We start from the raw sequence: 21757 nt of genomic DNA on the forward strand, positions 1-21757 counted from the left end.
GGTGTTCACTCAGAGAGCTGTTTGTGTTGGGTGGTGTTCACTCAGAGAGCTGTTTGGGTTGGGTGGTGTTCACTCAGAGAGCTGTTTAGTTGTAGAAGGTCTGAGTTATACTATTCTATTGTACAGTCACTGTTAGGGTTTGGGTGGTAGCTATCACACTCTGGAACAAACACATTATACGGTATGGTCTATTCCCTCGCTGTTGTGTGTCATTACTGGTGCCTCTGTGGTTCTTAATGAGATCATAGGACCAGAGCCCATTAGACTGTAGAGGGAGAGAGGAGAGAGTGACACTCATTAACTTGATACACTCATTCTCTCTCTCTCTCTCTCTCGCTCTCAGTGCATGCTGGGAGTGTTTTGTAGTTGAGAGGCCGTGTGGAGGGCTCTGTCCTTACTTATTTTCTTGATTCTTTCCTTGGTCTTTTCTTTCAATGTTTATTTTCTATGGTGGAGGGTTAACGCACTGTTAGTTTAGTGGTACCCACTGTTTTTGTTCAAAGTTAGGGAGGAAGAGGACGGGTTATGAACGGTGTGGTGTGTGCGATGGCTTCGCAGCCTAGCGTGGAGGATGATGCTGTCGTTACGGCATGGATTCAGGTGTGTTCCTGAGAATGGAGTTAAGGTGGAGGTTATGCTCGCGGTCAGCGAACAGGTAGGAGCTGAATTTATACATTCTGCATCCAGAATGAACAAAGCTGTGGTTGTGTTCATGAAAAGAGTACATTTAGTGGGTAGGCTGATTGCTAGTGGAATATTTGTAAGGGATGTGTTGGTGCCTATTTCTCCTCTTTCAACTCCTTCGACAAGGGTGGTAGTTGCGAATCTGCCTCCGGTTATAAACGGATGATTAAATCCGGAAAGAGCTGAGTTGTTTTGGTAAATTTGCTAGCGGTTTTCGTGTACTCTCGGCAGGTTTTCAGGCAGATGCTGTTAAGCCTGTTGTTTCGTTCCGGAGGCAAGTGTTCATGTTTATGAATAACAAAGAGCAACAGTTAAATGTGCATTTTAAAGTGAGGCATGGGGAGGGGCTCAACATAGGGTTTGCCAGCACAGATAGTCTGCAGTGCTTTGAGTGTGGGGATTTGGGGCATAAGAGCTTTGTGTGCCCACATAAAGGCCGTAGACAAGGTGAGGGTACAAATGCCAGTGGGGAAATTGAGGTCAACGTGCAGGGGGCCATGAGACGGAGGCAGCAGAGGCTGGGCCTAGTCATGCTATAGATGGTGGTGTAAATGTGGCTGGGTCTAGTCATGCTATAGATGGTGGTGTAGCTGAGGCTGGGTCTAGTCATGCTATTGATGGTGGTGTAGATGAGGCATGTTCTAGTCATGCTATGAATGGTGGTGTAGATGAGGCTGGGTCTAGTCATGCTAGAGATGGTGGTGTAGATGTGGCTGGGTCTAGTCATGCTATGGATCCAAACTGTTACAGACCCATATCCATCCTGCCCTGCCTTTCAAAAGTTTTTGAAAGCCAAGTCAACAAACAGATCACCGACCATTTCGAATCCCACCGTACCTTCTCCGCTATGCAATCCGGTTTCCGAGCTGGTCATGGGTGCACTTCAGCCACGCTCAAGGTCCTAAATGATATTATAACCGCGATCGATAATAGACAGTACTGTGCAGCCGTTTTCATTGACCTGGCCAAGGCTTTCGACTCTGTCAACCACCGCATTCTTATTGGCAGACTAAATAGCCTTGGTTTCTCAAATGACTGCCTCGCCTGGTTCACCAACTACTTCTCAGATAGAGTTCAATGTGTCAAATCGGAGGGCCTGTTGTCTGGACCTATGGCAGTCTCTATGGGGGTGCCACAGGGTTCAATTCTTGGGCCAACTCTTTTCTCTGTGTATATCAATGACGTCGCTCTTGCTGCTGGTGACTCTCAGATCCACCTCTACGCAGACGACACCATTTTGTATACATCTGGCCCTTCATTGGACACTGTGTTAACAAACCTCCAAACGAGCTTCAATTCCATACAACACTCCTTCAGTAGCCTCCAACTGCTCTTAAACACTAGTAAAACTAAATGCATGCTCTTCAACCGAACGCTGCTTGCACCCGCCCACCCGACTAGAATCACTACTCTAGACGGGTCTGACCTAGAGTATGTGGACAACTACAAATATCTAGGTGTCTGGTTAGACTGTAAACTCTCCTTCCAGACTCACATTAAGAATCTCCAATCCAAAGTTAAATCTAGAATCGGTTTCCTATTTCGCAACAAAGCCTCCTTCACTCATGCTGCCAAACATGCCCTCGTAAAACTGACTATCCTACCGATCCTTGACTTCGGCGATGTCATTTACAAAATAGCCTCCAACACTCTACTCAGCAAATTGGATGTTGTCTATCACAGTGCCATCCGTTTTGTCTCCAAAGCCCCATATAATACCCACCACTGTGACCTGTACGCTCTTGTTGGCTGGTCCTCACTACATATTCGTCGCCAAACCCACTGGCTCCAGGCCATCTATAAATCACTGCTAGGCAAATCCCCGCCTTATCTTAGCTCATTGGTCACCATAGCAACACCCACCCGTAGTCTGCGCTCCAGCGGGTATATCTCACTGGTCATCCCCAAAGCCAACACCTCCTTTGGCCGCAATTCCTTCCAGTTCTCTGCTGCCAATGACTGGAACAAATTGCAAAAATCTCTGAAGCTGGAGACACTTATCTCCCTCACTAACTTTAAGCATCAGTTGTCAGAGCACCTTACCGATCACTGCACCTGTACACAGCCCATCTGAAATTAGCCCGCCCAACTACCTCATCCCTATATTGTTATTTATTTTGCTCATTTGTACCCCAGTATCTCTATTTGCACATCATCTCTTGCACATCATTCCAGTGTTAATACTAAATTGTAATTATTTTGCACTATAGCCCATTTTATTGCCTTACCTCCATAACTTGCTAAATTTGCACACTGTATATTATATGTATTTCTGTTGTATTTTTGACTTTGTTTTGTTTTACCCCATATGTAACTCTGTGTTGTTGTTTTTATCGCACTGCTTTGCTTTATCTTGGCCAGGTCGCAGTTGTAAATGAGAACTTGTTCTCAACTGGTTTACTTGGTTAAATAAAGGTGAAATAAAAATAAATAAAATAAAATATGGATGGTGGTGTAGCTGAGGCTGGGTCTAGTCATGCTATAGATGGTGGTGTAGCTGAGGCTGGGTCTAGTCAGGTTATGCTAGTGGATGAGGAGAGTATAGTGGGGAAGGGTAAGTGACTAGGGGGGTGGAGGAGGGTGTCATGCGGAAGAGGAAAAAGGGGGAGAAGAAAGGAGGTGGGAGGGGAGAGGCTGGTGTGGTCAAAGGCACCAAGGAACCTTTGCCTGGTGCTGAGGGGGAGGACTAGAGAGAAAGGGCAGAAGGTCAGGATGGGAGATGGCGATGATGAGGACGAAGGTGAGTCTGAGGAAGAGGAAGATGAGGAGGCTTTCTTTTCAGACCCCTCCTCAATGGGTCCAGAGCTAACAGCCAGTCAGTCAGAGGGGTCAAAGTACACTGTGAGGGAACTGTCAAGGTTCCTGAATGAGACTAAAGGGGAAAAGAAGGTTAATCTTGAAGCTTTTTTTTTGCAATCCGGGAAAGTTTGTAAGATCAGTACAAGACGCTGTGGAAAATGAGGGGCATGGTGTCCTCTCACCCAGGAAACATTTTAGGATGAGGAAGTGGGTCACAACCGTGCGTAAAGGCCTACCTTCAGACGCTGTTTAGCTTAATAATTTTTTTCTGCCAATGGAGCTTTTTCAGCTTTGCTATTGGTCTCTTTCTTTGCTGGCTTTTCTCCCACTTCTTATGGAGACTCTTCGGGTAGGCTTGCTTAATATAAATGTCACCAGAGATGCAGGAAAGAGGAGTCTGTTGGGTGAATATGTAAAACATAAAAAAGTACAGGTGTTTTTTCTGCAGGCGACGTATAGTGATGTGGTGAATGAACTCGATTGGGGGCTCTGGTGGAAAGGGGCAAGTGTGCTGAGCCATGGAACAAATGTTAGTGCAGGGGTGGCAATCCTTTTTGCACCGGGTCTGTACGTAAAAAGTTGCTCCTCGAAGGAGGTAGACTGCTTGTAGTAAAAGCAGAAATTAACAACAAGGGTTTTGTCCTTATAAATGTGTATGCGCCTAACACAGGGAGAGAGAGGGGGCTTCGGTTTGGGTGTCTTAGCGACTGAGTGGATGCTTGGAGAACTAGACATCCCAACACAAGACAGTATACATGGGTGAAGGTTTTTGGGGCTAGGGTGAGTGCAGCCCGATCGGTTTTATATGTCCAGGAATCAGAGCAATAGGCTGTTGGGTGCTACCATTCTCCCTGTGGGTTTTTCGGGTCACCACATAACCATGGCTTGGCTGTCTATTTCACCAGGGCCTCGGCAGGCATCCTATTGGAAATTTAATGTAAAGCTCTTACAAGATGCCCCTTTTTGCTCAGGTTTCCAAACTTTTTGGGAAAGTTGGGGGCAGCGAAGAGAGGAGTCTGAGTCAATGGTGGGATGTGGGAAAAGTCCAAATTCGGCTTTTCTGTCAACAGTATACAGCTCTCTCATCCTCAGAGGCTAGGAGAGTATTGGGGGAACTCGAGCGTAGTATCAGTAAGGTGGAGGTAGAGCTGGTGGGGCTAGACAATGTAGGCCTACAGGCAAATTTAGAGATGGATGCTCCTAGCTCCTTCTTCGTTTGTTTGGAAAAACAGAGCGGTGAAGCCAACGTATGCATTGTCTATGACTGTCGGATGGGCGGGTGACCTCTGGGGTGGGGGAGATGCGGGAGCGGACTGTGGAGATTTATACTGAGTTGTATAGGGCATAACTGTGTGATCCTATGTGTGCTCAGGTTTGTTTGCAGCACTCCCTAAGCTCTCTCTGGCACAGAGGGATGAAATGGACATTCCCCTGTTGTCCCATGAAGGCCGTAACCCAGATGTTCTCCGGCCATGCACCGGGGGTCGATGAACTCCCAGTGGAGTTTTATAAAAAATAATTGGACTGCCCCCCCCCCTCCACTTCCAGGGGGTTTGCAGTGGGGTTGTGAAGGTCTTAAAATGTTGGGGGCACCTGGGCTTGGAGAGGTGGGTCAGGAAGATCTGGGAGGGGCTGTCACAGGCAGTGGTGTCAAGACTGGCCAGGTGGAGGTGGCTCCTGTCCCAAGTGTCATATAGAGGGAGGGTGCTGATAATCAACAACCTGGTGGCATCTTCCCTGTGGCATAAACTGGCTGTCCTCAACCCCCCCGCCGGTCTGCTTGCAGACCTGCAATGCAAGCTGGTGGATTTTTTCTGGTCGGGCCATCACTGGCTGACGGTGGCAGTGTTGTATATGTCCGTAAATAAAGGAGGACAGGGCCTGCTGGAACTGGAGAGCAGGGTGGCTGCATTCCGACTAAAGGTGACGCAGAGACCGCTGTACTATACTGATGTCGGCTGGAGGGAACCAGCATGCGCGCTGCTGAGGAGGGCTGGCGGATTAGGGTTGGACCAGCAGCTGTTCCTCATGAGGCTGGAGAGGCTGAGTACATCAGGTCTCTCTGATTTTTACTCTGCGGTGCTGAGGGCCTGGCAGCTACTAAGGCCCACACGAGAAGGGGGTGTGGAGCCTGGGCTGTGGGTGTGGGAGGAGCCTATTTTCCACAACCCAGCCATCCTTTTGAGATCGATTCAGTCAGCCATCCTGCAGAGGCGACTGATGACAGTGGGTTTACTAAGGCTGGATGACCTGCGGCTGCGGGGGGAGGAGGGGTGGAAAACCCCGGAAGTCCTGGCACAACAAACAGGACTAACATCGCTTAGGCTGCTGGAGAGATTCCTGGGGGAAGTCCAGGAGGCACTGTCTGAGCCGGTAAGATGGGTGCTTGAGCGGCCAAAGGGGGAGGGGCCACCAATTTTTCCACCACTGCAGGTGACAGCAGAGACTGGGGACTGGCAAGGGGGTCTGGAGGACTTGTTAGATTTTTGAGGGGGTGGGAGGTAAAGCCTTCTACAACCTCTGCATTATGGTGAGGAACATTAGGAGCCTAACAGGAGTGAAGGCACCTCAGTGGCAGAGAGTATGGTGGGTTTTAGATGGAGGGGGCTCTACAAACTCCCAGTACCAAAGAGGTCAGGGGACCTCCAGTGGAGGGTTCTACATGGAGCCCTGGCCACTAACAGCTGGTTGCCACGGGTCGACCCGGGAGTTGGATAGGGGTGTCCTTTCTGTGTCATGAGCGAAACTGTGCATCTTGTTTTCTGTGTGCGCCAGGTTAATGCCATTAATGTCTCTGTTGGAATGTCTGTGTGAGAGGTTGGGGGTGGAGTTTACTGTCGGGATGTTTATAATGGAGTACAGGTATTCGAATAAGGAAAATGCCAAATGTGTGTTGTTGAATTTTCTGTTTGCTCAGGCAAAGTTAGCTATTTGGATAACAAGGAGGAACAGGGTCAAAGGTGGGGGGATAACAGAGGTTGTTTTACTGTTATTTAATGGGATGGTCTCTGTGCGCCTTAGGGTGGAATTTGAGTTCTATAAAATGATAAAAAGTGTGGAGATGTTTCAGGAGATATGGTATGTCGGGGGGGGCGTCTGTACAGCTTGGGAAGATGGGTTGGATATAAGGAGAAGAGGTGAGGTTTTGGTTATTGTGATGTGTGGTGTTGTTTTGTATCGTGGGGTAGAGGGCAAGGTGAGTATGCAGTACAGGGGATATTTCTCTCTCTCTCTCTGTGTCTCTCGCTCTCTTTCTCCCTTTCTCTCTCTCTCTCTGTACTACTATAGCACTCTATCACTCAGGGGTGCGTGCACAGTCCCCTCCTGTACTCCCTGTTCACTCATGACTGCATGGCCAGGGACGACTCCAACACCATCATTAACTTTGCCGATGACACAACAGTGGTAGGCCTGATCACTGACAACAACGAGACAGCCTATAGGGAGGAGGTCAGAGACCTGGCCGTGTGGTGCCAGGACAACAACCTCTCCCTCAACGTGATCAAGACAAAGGAGATGATGGTGGACTACAGGAAAAGGAGGACCGAACACGCCCCCATTCTCATTGACGGGGCTGTAGTGGAACAGGTTGAGAGCTTCAAGTTCTTTGGAGTCCACATCACCAACAAACTAACATGGTGCAAGCACACCAAGACAGTCGTGAAGAGAGCACGACAAAACCTATTCCCCCTCAGGAGACTGAAAAGATTTGGCATGGGTCCTCAGATCCCCCAAAAGTTATACAGCTGCACCATCGAGAGCATCCTGACTGGTTGCATCACTGCCTGGAATGGCAACTGCTCGGCCTCCGACCGCAAGGCACTACAGAGGGTAGTGGGTACGGCCCAGTACATCACTGGGGCCAAGCTTCCTGCCATCCAGGACCTCTATACCAGGCGGTGTCAGAGGAAGGCCCTAAAAATGGTCAAAGACTCCAGCCACCCTAGTCATAGACTGTTCTCTCTGCTACCGCACGACAAGCGGTACCGGAGTGCCAAGTCTAGGTCCAAGAGGCTTCTAAACAGCTTCTACCCCCAAGCCATAAGACTCCTGAACATCTAATCAAATGGCTACCCAGAATATTTGCATTGCATTGTATTATTTTATATTGTATTTTTTTGTGTGATTTGTTTTTGGTATGCTTTCTTAAAACTGCATTGTTGGTTAAGGGCTTGTAAGTAAGCATTTCACTGTAAGGTCTACTACACCTGTTGTATTCGGCGCATGTGACAAATAAAATGTGTTTTGATTTGATTTGTTGGGTGGAGAGTGTCCCTGGAAATGCTCACAGTAATCAGAAGAAATAGATAGTTGATTTGATTGGGAACGTTTGATTTAATTGGAAAACATTCTTATCAAAGGAATGAGGTTACCCAGGGGGCAGAAGTTTGTATGTATGTTATTGTGTGTACATGTTTGTGTGTGTGTGTGTGTGTGTGTGTGTGTGTGTGTGTGTGTGTGTGTGTGTGTGTGTGTGTGTGTGTGTGTGTGTGTGTGTGTGTGTGTGTGTGTGTGTGTGTGTGTGTGTGTGTGAGAGAGAGAGAGAGAGAGAGAGAGAGAGAGAGAGAGAGAGAGAGAGAGAGAGAGAGAGAGAGAGAGAGAGAGAGAGAGAGAGAGAGAGAGAGAGAGAGAGAGAGAGAGAGAGAGAGAGAGAGAGAGAGAGAGAGAGAGAGAGAGAGAGAGAGAGAGAGAGAGAGAGAGAGAGAGAGAGAGAGAGAGAGAGAGAGAGAGAGAGAGAGAGAGAGGAGAGAGAGAGAGAGAGAGAGAGAGAGAGAGAGAGAGAGAAGAGAGAGAGAGAGAGAGAGAGAGAGAGAGAGAGAGAGAGAGAGAGAGAGAAGAGAGAGAGAGAGAGAGAGAGAGAGAGAGAGAGAGAGACTTACCTCCTCTTTGGTCTTTTTAGAGATGACTCTGAGCCAGTCTCCTATCATGCTGAGAACAGCAGCGAAGTATGCCAGTCCCACCAGGATCCAGAACCACACCACAGGCTTGTAGTAGTCCAGATACTCTATCTCTGAACCACCTGGAGAGGACACACACACAGAAACACACATTCACACATACACACACAGAAACACACACACAGAAACACACACACACAGAAACACACACGTTAGGTATTACAACACAACCCCTTACTTTCTCTCTCTATCTCTCCGAATGACCAGCTTGTTCTAAAAGTTCTGAGCCTGCTGTAGATTCTATTTACAGGTGCGCTATCTTAATTTCACCCTGCTTCTCACAGCAGGAAAAGAATCCTGCAGCAACAGGAAATGTGAATTATTATGTGGATTATAATGAATGGACATTTTTGTAGGGGTTGATACATTTTTAGTTAGGGCAAATCAATTAGGACGTTTTAAAGTGGAAATTACAAACGTTAGAAGACTTTTTAAATCTTGAGTACACTACAATTTGCATTTCCTGCTGTGCAGGAAAATTCTCTGCGACAACAGAGTGATCAAATTAAGATATCAGATCTGTATGTTCTGTTTCTGTCCCTACTTCCCTGAGTGATTGGGTGTGACAGAGACTGATAGCTGCATCTCACTCTTGCATTCAATCATCCCTTCTTCAATACTATAACTCACTTCATGTGACTGCTGCAACCTTTAACTGGTCTTTAAAAGAGATTTTCATCTTAATGAGACAAATCTGTATTAATAAAGGTTAAATTAAAAGGTGAGTGCGTGCGAGCGTACGTACGTGTACGTAAGCATACACATTTCAAGTTAAGACTTGGGCTGTATCAAATTACTACCTTCGTAAACACTTACCTGCGACAAAGTCCCCGAAACCAATGGTTGTCAAGGTGATGACTACAAAGTAGAGGGACTCCAGGGCACTCCAGCCCTCAATGTGTTTAAAGATGGCCGCCGGCAGCGCCACGAAGAGCAGACAGCCGAACAGGATGAAGAGAAAGGTGGAGATGACACGGATCTTAGTCTGACTAACATCCCACTGCTACAGAGAGAGTGGGGAGGGAGGGAGATAGATTATTCATCTATGTAACTGTTATGATGATTTGTAATACAACATTCATTAATGTATGTGCAACTCATAAGCTGTATGTGGACAGAGAACAAGGACAAACCATGTGTTAGTGGTGTCACGAGTGAGGAATCGAAGGTCAGTGTGCCAAGATAGATTGGGGGGCCACTGGTGCTAATCTTAGGATGGGTGCGTGATGGAATGGCCTGGCTAGGGTGCCACATTACACCAAGGAGGTAGATGATATGGTGGTGGATGAGTGACAATCAATAATGTTTAGCAACTGGATAAGATAAAAGTAGGTTGGAAGAGCACTATATAAGCTGAGAGATTGTCTATGGGAGTCATTCAGATGGCAAGAGGCAAAGCACGTGCAGCCTGTCATTGAATCAAACATTGTAACCATTACATAATGACTGAATCCAATCTCCATCTGTGTCAACTGCTCTCTTGCATCCTGAACTTCTCAATACCAGAAACTCATCATAACAGTAGCCATTATTTCACCAGCTAAATTGACTGACACCACATTTGTCATGTACAGCAATGACCTTGGGAAGTGTTGCCGGGTTAGCCAACTGGAGTCTGGGGATGATAAGGAGGCGGCCATGAGGGATGGTATGATTGGCAGATAGGGGCTACAGCCTTCTGGCTGCACCAGACCCCTCTCCCAGTTATTCCTGGCAATATTCTAGTGCAGTGGTGTCAAACTCATTTTTCCCGGCATTCGGTCTTGAAACGAGGTCCGGAGGGCCGCACTGAAAATTGGCTGTATTTTCGTCGCCGTCAAAATGTGCATGAAATAGTCCTCTATCCATCGTTTTTAGAATTTTCTTTCTAGCTTTCATTTCGGTGATTATTTCTTCATTTCCTGCACTAATGTGTTATCATTTACACACTGTGTCATGTTTCTTTTGTTTTAGTATGCTGCCTCAACATTTTTAAAAATAAATCCTTGACAGAATAATTATTATCCTCTTTGACTATACGTTTTCAGCAATTCTTACTTAGGGTAATGGCCTCTGAATCCATTTTGGACTTTTAAAAATGGGAATAGATATGAAAATGGATTGCAAAATGGGCTTTTGGATGTCACATCCAGGCCTGTGTTTAACATAAACATAGTTTTGGATAACCAAAATGGAACGCCAATTTTAGAAATGGACATGGTGTTTTTGCCTCTCGGGGGCGCTCCACTCAGTCCTCCAGCATATAGTAGGTGTATAGATGTACTGAGTAAGGATCTAAGGCCAACTATAATCTATTGATGCTCTGATTGGTCGAGAAGTTGTGGGACGTGTCTGGGGGCGTGTCATATACAGTTTCTGGACTTACTAAATTCTAAGGCCAACTATATTCTATGGATGCTGCGGTTGGCTAAAGACTCAAGTATGATGGTGGGGTGGCCACGCCCATCTTGTTTATGGACTTTATAAGTGCCTAAGTCCATTTCTAAATATCGATGCTGCTATTGCCTCCTGCTCGCCTGTGCTGTAGCAGCCTACGATCTGCTCCCGGACTTACTTAGTGCTGTTCACTGGACCTTATGATCACTCAGCTACACAGCTAATGCCTGCTGGACTGTTCCTTTACACGGTACCCCATCCTGTTTATCTGTTTAGCCTCAGCCCAAACTTTCGTCGCCATTACCAGTTGTTGTCTTAGCCCTCTCGAATAACACCTGTGATTGCATTATGCCTCTAACCCATGTCAATATGCCTAGCCTATTGCTGTTTGGGTTAGTTCTTATCAAACAATTTCACTGTAGAGACCCAAGTTCCACTCAACCAGCCTCAGAGAGCTCCTTTGTCCCACCCCCCATACACGCGGAGACCGGCTCAATCGGTACGTCCAGTGATGCTATCTCTTTCATACTTACTCAATGCTTAGGTGTACCTCCACTGTACTCATATCCTTCCATATCCTTGTCTGTACATAATGCCCTGAATCTATTCTACAATGCCTGGAAATCTGCCCCTTTTATTCTCTGTACCCAACGCACTAGAAGACCAGTTCTTAAAGCCTTTAGCCATATCCTTATTCTATTCCTCCTCTGTTCCTATGGTGATGTAGAGGTTAACCCAGGCCCTGTAGCCCCTAGTATCACTCCTACCCCCCAGGCGCCATCATTTGTTGACTTCTGTAACCGTAAAAGCCTTGGTTTCTTGCATGTTAACATCAGAAGCCTCCTCCCCAAGTTTGAGTTATTCACTGCGTTAGCACACTCTGCCAACCCTGATGTTCTAGCAGTGTCTGAATCTTGGCTTAGGAAGGCCACCAAAAATTCTGAAATGTCCATCCCGAACTACAACATTTTCCGTCTAGATAGAACTGCCAAAGGGGGCGGAGTTGCAATCTACTGTAGAGATAGCCTCAGCCCCCAGTTGTGCCCTGGACACCATATGTGAATCGCTTGCCCCCCATCTATCCTCAGAGTTCGTACTGCTTGGTGACCTAAACTGGGATATGCTTAACACCCCGGCCGTTCTACAATCTAAACTAGATGCCCTCAATCTCACACAAATTATCAAGGAACCTACCAGGTACAACCCTAAATCCGTAAACATGAGCACCCTCATGGATATCATCCTGACAAATTTACCCTCTAAATACACCTCCGCTGTCTTCAACCAGGATCTCAGCGATCACTGACTCATTGCCTGTGTCCGTAATGGGTCCGCGGTCAAACGACCACCCCTCATCACTGTCAAACGCTCCCTAAAACACTTCAGCGAGCAGGCCTTTCTAATTGACCTGGCCCGGGTATCCTGGATGGATATTGACCTCATTCCGTCAGTAGAGGATGCCTGGCCAGCCAACGCGATATGCAACTTTTCATTGAAGTCAGGAACCAATATACACAATCAGTTAGGAAAGCAAAGGCTAGCTTTTTCAAACAGAAATGTTTTATCCTGTAGCACTAACTCCAAAAAGTTTTGGGACACTGTAAAGTCCATGGAGAATAAGAACCCCTCCTCCCAGCTACCCACTGCACTGAGGCTAGGAAACACTGTCACCACCGATAAATCTATGATAATCGAGAATTTCAATAAGCATTTTGCTACGGCTGGCCATGCTTTCCACCTGGCTACCCCTACCCCGGCCACCAGCTCTGCACCCTCCGTTGCCACTCCGCTTCAATGCCATACAACACTCCTTCCGTGGCCTCCAACTGCTCTTAAACGCTAGTAAAACTAAATGCATGCTCTTCAATCGAACGCTGCTTGCACCCGCCCGCCCGACTAGAATCACTACTCTCGGCGGGTCTGTTTTAGAATATGTGGACAACTACAAATACCTAGATGTCTGGTTAGACCGTAAACTCTCCTTCCAGACTCACATTAAGCATCTCCAATCCAAAGTTAAATCTAGAATCGGCTTCCTATTTCGAAACAAAGCCTCCTTCACTCATGCTGCTAAACATGCCCTCGTAAAACTGACTATCCTACCGATCCTTGACTTCGGCGATGTCATTTACAAAATAGCTTCCAACACTCTACTCAGCAAATTGGATGTAGTCTATCACAGTGCCATCCGTTTTGTCACCAAAGCCCCATATACTACCCACCATTGTGACCTGTACGCTCTCGTTGGCTGGCCCTCACTACATATTCGTCGCCAAACCCAAAGGGGGAATTTCCACCCTTTTAAATTTCTTTCCAACTCACTCAATGGATAAGGATGTCTAGATCTCGGTCATATTTTGATAAATTCCCTTATAACCCTAACCCGAGATACATTTTGATTATCCAACACTACATTTATGTTAAACACAGGCTTGGATGTGACATCCAAAAGGCCGTTTTGACTTCCATTTTCACATCTATTTACATGTTAACAAAATAAATCTAAAAGTCCTTACCCTAGATTGAATTTGGATGTCACATAGATTGAATTTGGATGTCATAGATTGAATTAGGATGTCACATACATTGAATTTGGATGTCACATAGATTGAATTTGGATGTCATAGATTGAAGTTGGATGTTTACATACGCCTTAGCCAAATACATTTAGTCCGTTTTTCACAATTCCTGACACTTAATCCTAGTAAAAATTCCCTGTCTTAGGTCAGTTAGGATCACCACTTTATTTTAAGAATATGAAATGTCAGAATAATAGTAGAGAGAATTAGTTATTTCAGATTTTATTTATTTCGTCACATTCCCAGTGGGTCAGAAGTTTACATACACTGTTACAATGTTGCTTCAATATATCCACATCATTTTCCTTCCTCATGATGCCATCTATTTTGTGAAGTGCACCAGTCCCTCCTGCAGCAAAGCACCCCCACAGCATGATGCTGCCACCCCCGTGCTTCATGGTTGGGATGGTGTTCTTCGGCTTGCAAGCGACCCACTTTTTCCTCCAAACATAACGATGGTCATTATGGCCAAACAGTTCTATTTTTATTTCATCAGACCAGAGGACATTTCTCCAAAAAGTACGATCTTTGTCCCCATGTGCAGTTGCAAACCGAAGTCTGGCTTTTTTATGGCGGTTTTGGAGCAGTGGCTTCTTCCTTGCTGAGCGGCCTTTCAGGTTATGTCGATATAGGACTCGTTTTTACTGTGGACATAGATACTTTTGTACCTGTTTCCTCCAGCATCTTCACAAGGTCCTTTGCTGTTGTTCTGGGATTGATTTGCACTTTTCGCACCAAAGTATGTTCATCTCTAGGAGACAGAACGCATCTCCTTCCTGAGCGGTATGACGGCTGCGTGGTCCCATGGTGTTTATACTTGTGTACTATTGTTTGTACAGATGAACGTGGTACCTTCAGGCATTTGGAAATAGCTCCCAAGGATGAACCAGATGAACCACCTCCAATTGACTTAAATGATGTCAATTAGCTGCCTTGAGATCATTGACAAGATCCTCCCGTGTAGTTCTGGGCTGATTCCTCACCATTCTCATGATCATTGCAACTGCACGAGGTGAGATCTTGCATGGAGCCCCAGGCTGAGGGAGATTGACAGTTATTTTGTGTTTCTTCCATTTGCGAATAATCGCACCAACTGTTGTCACCTTCTCACCAAGCTGCTTGGCGATGGTCTTGTAGCCCATTCCAGCCTTGTGTAGGTCTACAATCTTGTCCCTGACATCCTTGGAGAGCTCTTTGGTCTTGGCCATGGTGGAGAGTTTGGAATCTGATTGATTGATTGCTTCTGTGGACAGGTGTCTTTTATACAGGTAACAAACGGAGATTAGGAGCACTCCCTTTAAGAGTGTGCTCCTAATCTCAGCTCGTTACCTGTATAAAAGACACCTGGGAGCCAGAAATCTTTCTGATTGAGAGGGGGTCAAATACTTATTTCCCTCATTAAAATGCAAATCAATTTATAACATTTTTGACATGCGTTTTTATGGATTTTTTTGTTGCTATTCTGTCTCTCACTGGCTGGAGTAGGAGACCAACTTCATCGGTTTAGTGATTATCATTTTTCAAACGTGGTACTTTTGCTTTCTCCCGAGTGGCGCAGTGGTCTAAGGCACTGCATCGCAGTGCTAGCTGTGCCACTAGAGATCCTGGTTCGAATCCAGGCTCTGTCGTAGCCGGCCGCGACCGGGAGACCCATGGGGCGGCGCACAATTGGCCCAGCATCGCAGGCGTAAAAGAAAGCAACAGCAAAGTTGATACTGTGAGATTTAAAAACGTTTAAAACCATTACTAGAGAGAAGACTGTCAACCAACACAGCAATGAGATGCTGTTTTTATGATTGAGTTCATATTTAAGTTCTTACTCAGCACTGTCAACGCTTTTTATTCAACACTTTTATAGGATATTAAAATGTGCGTTCTTCCTACTTCCACTCGTGCTACCACCAACACTACAGCTGCAATGAATGAGTAGGAAAGTGTATCGATAGGCTTGCGTTATTGTATTAGCGGCTTGGGTCTTTTTTAATATTGAGAAATATTTCACTTTCTCTGTTCGTAGGAGTGACGACATGAATTTGTGTATGAGGCAGAAATAATGCGGTGCGGCTCGAGTGTCACCATCAGCTGGAAGATGGTGTCCCTTTCTGGTCAGTGTCAGCTGAGACTGACCATCATGTGCAGGCACCATCAGCCCAGTAAAATATTTAAATGTGTGCTCACACAGCTGTGCCAGACAAGTAAAACAACAACTGATCTATTACCGGTGTTATCATATAGCCTACCTCAAATGTTGAAATATATTTTAATTTTTTTATGGTCCGAACAACAATGCATTGGCAGGGCAATTCAAGCAAAGGCGATATGTGTTGATAATGTATTGGGCCTATAGCTTACTGCACAAACCTCATTGCTACAGTACTGTTTTTAATAGGTTCATGTTACATAGTCGTACGTTTTTTAAGCGGTAGAGCTCGGCTTGCATTTTGACTCGGTAAGTGATCTTGACTCAGCCAAGGTTGGTGACCACTGATGTAGACCCAGCGTTTATTTGAAACAGGCATTTATTTGCTGAAATGTGTGCTGTTGCCCGGCTATTGAAAGGGACAGGCGGATATTTGAGACTGCGTTTAATTGAAGTTTTACGGTATATATTATATAATAATAATAATAATAATAATAATAATAATAATAATCTATATTTATTTTTTTACTCAAACCACCCGCATTGGATTGGATTGGACCCCCTCGCGGGCTGTATGTTTGGCACCCCTGCTCTATTGTGTTCCTAACTGTTATGAAGTAATGCATAGTCATTTCAAAACCTTCATCTGGGATACAACTGATAGACAGGCCTCTACTCTCCTGGGATAGAGAAGTAATTAAGAGTGGCCACACACACACACACACACACAGAGTCTTGTACAGCTAACCTTGTGGGGACATACAATTCAGTTCCATTGAAAATACTATTTACCCTAACCCGTACCCTTACCCTAACCCTAACCCTAACCCAAAAACCTAACCTTAACCCTAACCCTAACCCTAGCTCCTAACCCTAACCCTAAAACTATCCCAATCTCTTAACCCTAACCCTAACCCTATCTCTTAACCCTAACCCTAACCCTATCTCTTAACCCTAACCCTAAACCTAATTCTAACCCTAACACAACTTCTAACCTTAATCATACACTCCCTAGAAATAGCATGTGACCTTGTGAGGACCAACAAAATGTCCCCAGTTGGTCATTTTTCTCTTGGTTTACTGTTCTGATGGGGACTTCTGGTCCCCACAAGTATAGTTAAACACGCCCACACACACACACACAAACACACACACACACACTCACATCCTCAACATGGACTCACCACAAACATCTTCTCGACCCTGGCGGTGGCCTTCCCAAAGATGGTTCCCAGTTGGTCTCCTACTCCCGCCAGAAGGAAGCCAAACAGAGGGATCCCCAGAAGGGCATAGATGATGCAGAAGATACGCCCTCCCTCCGTATGGGGGGAAATGTTCCCAAAACCTGGAGAGACAGAATGAGAAAGGCCTCTTTAAAAGACTATGCATCTGAGATATTCTATCTCCGTTCTATTTCCATGTTATTCTACTTGTTCTTCGATTGTTTAGTTCTTTGTCACTTGAATGTTTTCTTCGACCGTAATACATTAATTCTATCTGGAAATAAAATCACTAATTCTATTGCAGCATTGCTTCCTTTGGGAACAAGTGAATGTAATTTCCCTTTGTAAGGAGGAAGACTAGGCAATAAGAATACCCATTAGCTACAGCAGTCTGTCTGCTAGGTGTGCTATTCACTCTCTCCATAGTTTTAATATCCATTAGCTACAGCAGGCTGTCTGCTAGGTTTACACTATTCACTCTCTCCATAGTTTTAATATCCATTAGCTACAGCAGTCTGTCTGCTAGGTTTACACTATTCACTCTCTCCATAGTTGTAATATCCATTAGCTACAGCAGTCTGTCTGCTAGGTTTACACTATTCACTCTCTCCATAGTTTTAATATCCATTAGCTACAGCAGTCTGTCTGCTAGGTTTACACTATTCACTCTCTCCATAGTTGTAATATCCATTAGCTACAGCAGTCTGTCTGCTAGCTTTCTATTCACTCTCTCCATAGTTGTAATATCCATTAGCTACAGCAGTCTGTCTGCTAGCTTTACACTATTCACTCTCTCCATAGTTGTAATATCTATTAGCTACAGCAGTCTGTCTGCTAGGTTTACACTATTCACTCTCTCCATAGTTGTAATATCCATTAGCTACAGCAGTCTGTCTGCTAGCTTTACACTATTCACTCTCTCCATAGTTGTAATATCTATTAGCTACAGCAGTCTGTCTGCTAGGTTTACACTATTCACTCTCTCCATAGTTGTAATATCCATTAGCTACAGCAGTCTGTCTGCTAGGTTTACACTATTCACTCTCTCCATAGTTGTAATATCCATTAGCTACAGCAGTCTGTCTGCTAGGTTTTCTATTCACTTGCTTTTATCTTTCTCTTTTTCCTTTGTCTCTCTCTCTTTCCTTCCCTTTCTCCCCTGGGTCCTTAATGTGGGTCACCAACCAATTAGTCCTAAACTTTAAGCAGCTCTCCACCTCTCCCTACCTCTCTCTCCCTCCATCCCTCCACCCCTCCACCCCTTGTTAGAGGCCCCACCTAGTCTTTTTGAAGTTTAATTACATCCCAGGTCCTTGGAGAGTGAAGGAGAACAGAGAGAGGATTGGAAGGATAGAATCATCAAGATTGATTTACAGCAGAACGTTGTAATGACGACTGGATTGAGAGGGTAAATGAGATGTTGGACACACACACACACACACACACACACACACACAACACACACACACACACACACACACACACACACACACACACACACACACACACACACACACACACACACCCTTACCGATGGTAGTGATGACGGTTCCAGCAAAGAAGAAGGAGGAGCTTAGGTCCCAGAGGCTGCTGTGATTGATCAGAGTCCCGGCTGGGTTCACCCCTGAACGGATCGCTGACACCACTTTCTGTGGATGAGACACACACATAGGCCATGTCTGAATACCCGTACTTGCGTTCTAAATAGTAGGTTGACTGGGTACGCAGAAATATGTTTTTTAGTATGTGCAATTTCAAAAATCTAGTATGCTTTAAATGCCCAGATGTCATACTCATTGCATCTTTTTATCTAGTAGAATTTGCTGCATGCTATTGAGGAAGAGAATTGTCTTATCAGACCCACGTGTGTTTGACAACAGCTGATAATCACCTGAGAAGCGCTCTGTACCAGAATTAACAAATGACACGAAACAACACAGTTGCGCATAATATTACCGATTCTCAATATAAACCTAGTATGTTGATATTTGTAGCTTAGAAAGCATGGTGTGTAACAGCTACAGTGAGGGAAAAAAGTATTTGATCCCCTGCTGATTTTGTAAGTTTGCCCACTGACAAAGACATGATCAGTCTATAATTTTAATGGTAGGTTTATTTGAACAGTGAGAGACAGAATAACAACAAAAAAATCCAGAAAAACGCATGTCAAAAATGTTATAAATTGATTTGCATTTTAATGAGGGAAATAAGTATTTGACCCCCTCTCAATCAGAAAGATTTCTGGCTCCCAGTTGTCTTTTATACAGGTAACGAGCTGAGATTAGGAGCACACTCTTAAAGGGAGTGCTCCTAATTTCAGCTTGTTACCTGTATAAAAGACACCTGTCCACAGAAGCAATCAATCAATCAGATTCCAAACTCTCCAACATGGCCAAGACCAAAGAGCTCTTCAAGGATGTCAGGGACAAGATTGTAGACCTACACAAGGCTGGAATGGGCTACAAGACCATCGCCAAGCAGATTGGCGAGAAGGTGACAACAGTTGGTGCGATTATTCGCAAATGGAAGAAACACAAAATAACTGTCAATCTCCCTCGGCCTGGGGCTCCATGCAAGATCTCACCTCGTGCAGTTGCAATGATCATGAGAACGGTGAGGAATCAGCCCAGAACTACACGGGAGGATCTTGTCAATAATCTCAAGGCAGCTGGGACCATAGTCACCAAGAAAACAATTGGTAACACACTACGCCGTGAAGGACTGAAATCCTGCAGCGCCCGCAAGGTCCCCCTGCTCAAGAAAGCACATATACAGGCCCGTCTGAAGTTTGCCAATGAACATCTGAATGATTCAGAGGAGAACTGGGTGAAAGTGTTGTGGTCAGATGAGACCAAAATCGAGCTCTTTGGCATCAGCTCAACTCGCTGTATTTGGAGGAGGAGAAATGCTGCCTATGACCCCAAGAACAGCCTTCCCACCGTCAAACATGGAGGTGGAAACATTATGCTTTGGGGGTGTTTTTCTGCTAAGGGGACAGGACAACTTCACCGCGTCAAAGGGACGATGGACGGGGCCATGTACCATCAAATCTTGGGTGAGAACCTCCATCCCTCAGCCAGGGCATTGAAAATGGGTCGTGGATGGGTATTCCAGCATGACAATGACCCAAAACACACGGCCAAGGCAACAAAAGAGTAGTTCAAGAAGAAGCACATTAAGGTTCTGGAGTGGCCTAGCCAGTCTTCAGACCTTAATCCCATAGAAAATCTGTGGAGGGAGCTGAAGGTTCGAGTTGCCAAACGTCAGCCTCAAAACCTTAATGACTTGGAGAAGATCTGCAAAGAGGAGTGGAACAAAATCCCTCCTGAGATGTGTGCAAACCTGGTGGCCAACTACAAGAAACGTCTGACCTCTGTGATTGCCAACAAGGGTTTTGCCACCAAGTACTAAATCATGTTTTGAAGAGGGGTCAAATACTTATTTCCCTCATTAAAATGAAAATCAATTTATAACAGTTTTGACATGCGTTTTTCTAGATTTTTTTGTTGTTATTCTGTCTCTCACTGTTCAAAGAAACCTACCATTAAAATTATAGACTGATCTCTCTCCCGCTACTCTCTCCTCTTCCATCCTATCATCTCTTCCCTCTGCTAAATCCTTCTCCCTCCGATCTCTCTCTAAATTTGAAGCCTCTGCCTCTAACCCTTGGAAGCTCTTTGCCACCTTCTCCTCCCTGCTGAATCCTCCTCCTCCTCCCCCTCCCTCCTCCCTCTCTGTGAATGACTTCATCAACCATTTTGAAAAGAAGGTTGACGACATCCGATCCTCATTTATTAAGTCAAATGACACCGCTGGTCCTGCTCACACTGCCCTACCCTATGCTTTGACTTCTTTCTCCCCTCTCTGTCCAGATAAAATCTTGCGACTTGTGACGGCCGGCCGCCCAACAACCTGCCCGCTTGACCCTATCCCCTCCTCTCTTCTCCAGACCATTTTCGGAGACCTTCTCCCTTACCTCTCCTTGCTCATCAACTCATCCTTGATCGCTGGCCATGTCCCTTCCATCTTCAAGAGAGCAAGAGTTGCACCCCTCCTCAAAAAACCTACACTCGATCCCTCTGATGTCAACAACTACAGACCAGTATCCCTTCTTTCTTTTCTCTCCAAAACTCTTGAGCGTGCCGTCTCTAGCCAACTCTCCTGCTATCTCTCTCAGAATGACCTTCTTGATCCAAACCAGTCAGGTTTCAAGACTGGTCATTCAACTGAGACTGCTCTTCTCTGTGTCACGGAGGCTCTCCACACTGCTAAAGCTAACTCTCTCTCCTCTGCTCTTATCCTTCTAGACCTATCTGCTGCCTTTGATACTGTGAACCATCAGATCCTTCTTGCCACCCTCTCCGAGTTGGGCATCTCCAGATCTGCTCACTCTTGGATTGCGTCCTACCTGACAGGTCGCTCCTACCAGGTGGCGTGGCGAGAATCTGTCTCCGCACCACATGCTCTCGCCACTGGTGTCCCCCAGGGCTCAGTTCTAGGCCCTCTCCTATTCTCTCTATACACCAAGTCACTTGGCTCTGTCATATCCTCACATGGTCTCTCCCATCATTGCTACGCAGATGGCACACAATTCATTTTCTCCTTTCCCCCTTCTGATAACCAGGTGGCGAATCGCATCTCTGCATGTCTGGCAGACATATCAGTGTGGATGTCGGATCACCACCTCAAGCTGAACCTCGGCAAGACGGAGCTGCTCTTCCTCCCGGGAAGGACTGCCCGCTCCATGATCTCGCCATCACAGTTGACAACTCCATTGTGTCCTCCTCCCAGAGTGCAAAGAACCTTGGCGTGACCCTGGACAACACCCTGTCGTTCTCCGCTAACATCAGAGCGGTGACCCGATCCTGCAGGTTCATGCTCTACAACATTTGCAGAGTACGACCCTACCTTACACAGAAAGCGGCACAGGTCCTAATCCAGGCACTTGTCATCTCCCGTCTGGATTACTGCAACTCGCTGTTGGCTGGGCTCCCTGCC

General features: G+C 45.8%; 1 protein-coding gene across 1 annotated transcript in view; it reads right to left on the reverse strand.

The window, feature by feature from the left end:
• Nucleotides 1-21757, reverse strand: part of LOC311102722 (potassium channel subfamily K member 2-like) — a gene marked incomplete at its 3' end in the record, with an annotated part of 40233 nt that overhangs the window by 16131 nt on the left and 2345 nt on the right. The window contains exons 3-6 of the mRNA XM_084144097.1: nt 18291-18408; nt 16721-16881; nt 9258-9444; nt 8364-8503 (exon numbers count right to left, since the gene is read on the reverse strand). Of these exons, the coding sequence (XP_084000223.1) occupies nt 8364-8503; nt 9258-9444; nt 16721-16881; nt 18291-18408 (606 nt within the window). The remainder of the gene's footprint in view (nt 1-8363; nt 8504-9257; nt 9445-16720; nt 16882-18290; nt 18409-21757) is intronic.

The sequence above is a fragment of the Coregonus lavaretus genome, assembly GCF_964263955.1.
Source record: "Coregonus lavaretus genome assembly, chromosome: 27".
Lineage (NCBI taxonomy): Eukaryota > Metazoa > Chordata > Actinopteri > Salmoniformes > Salmonidae > Coregonus > Coregonus lavaretus.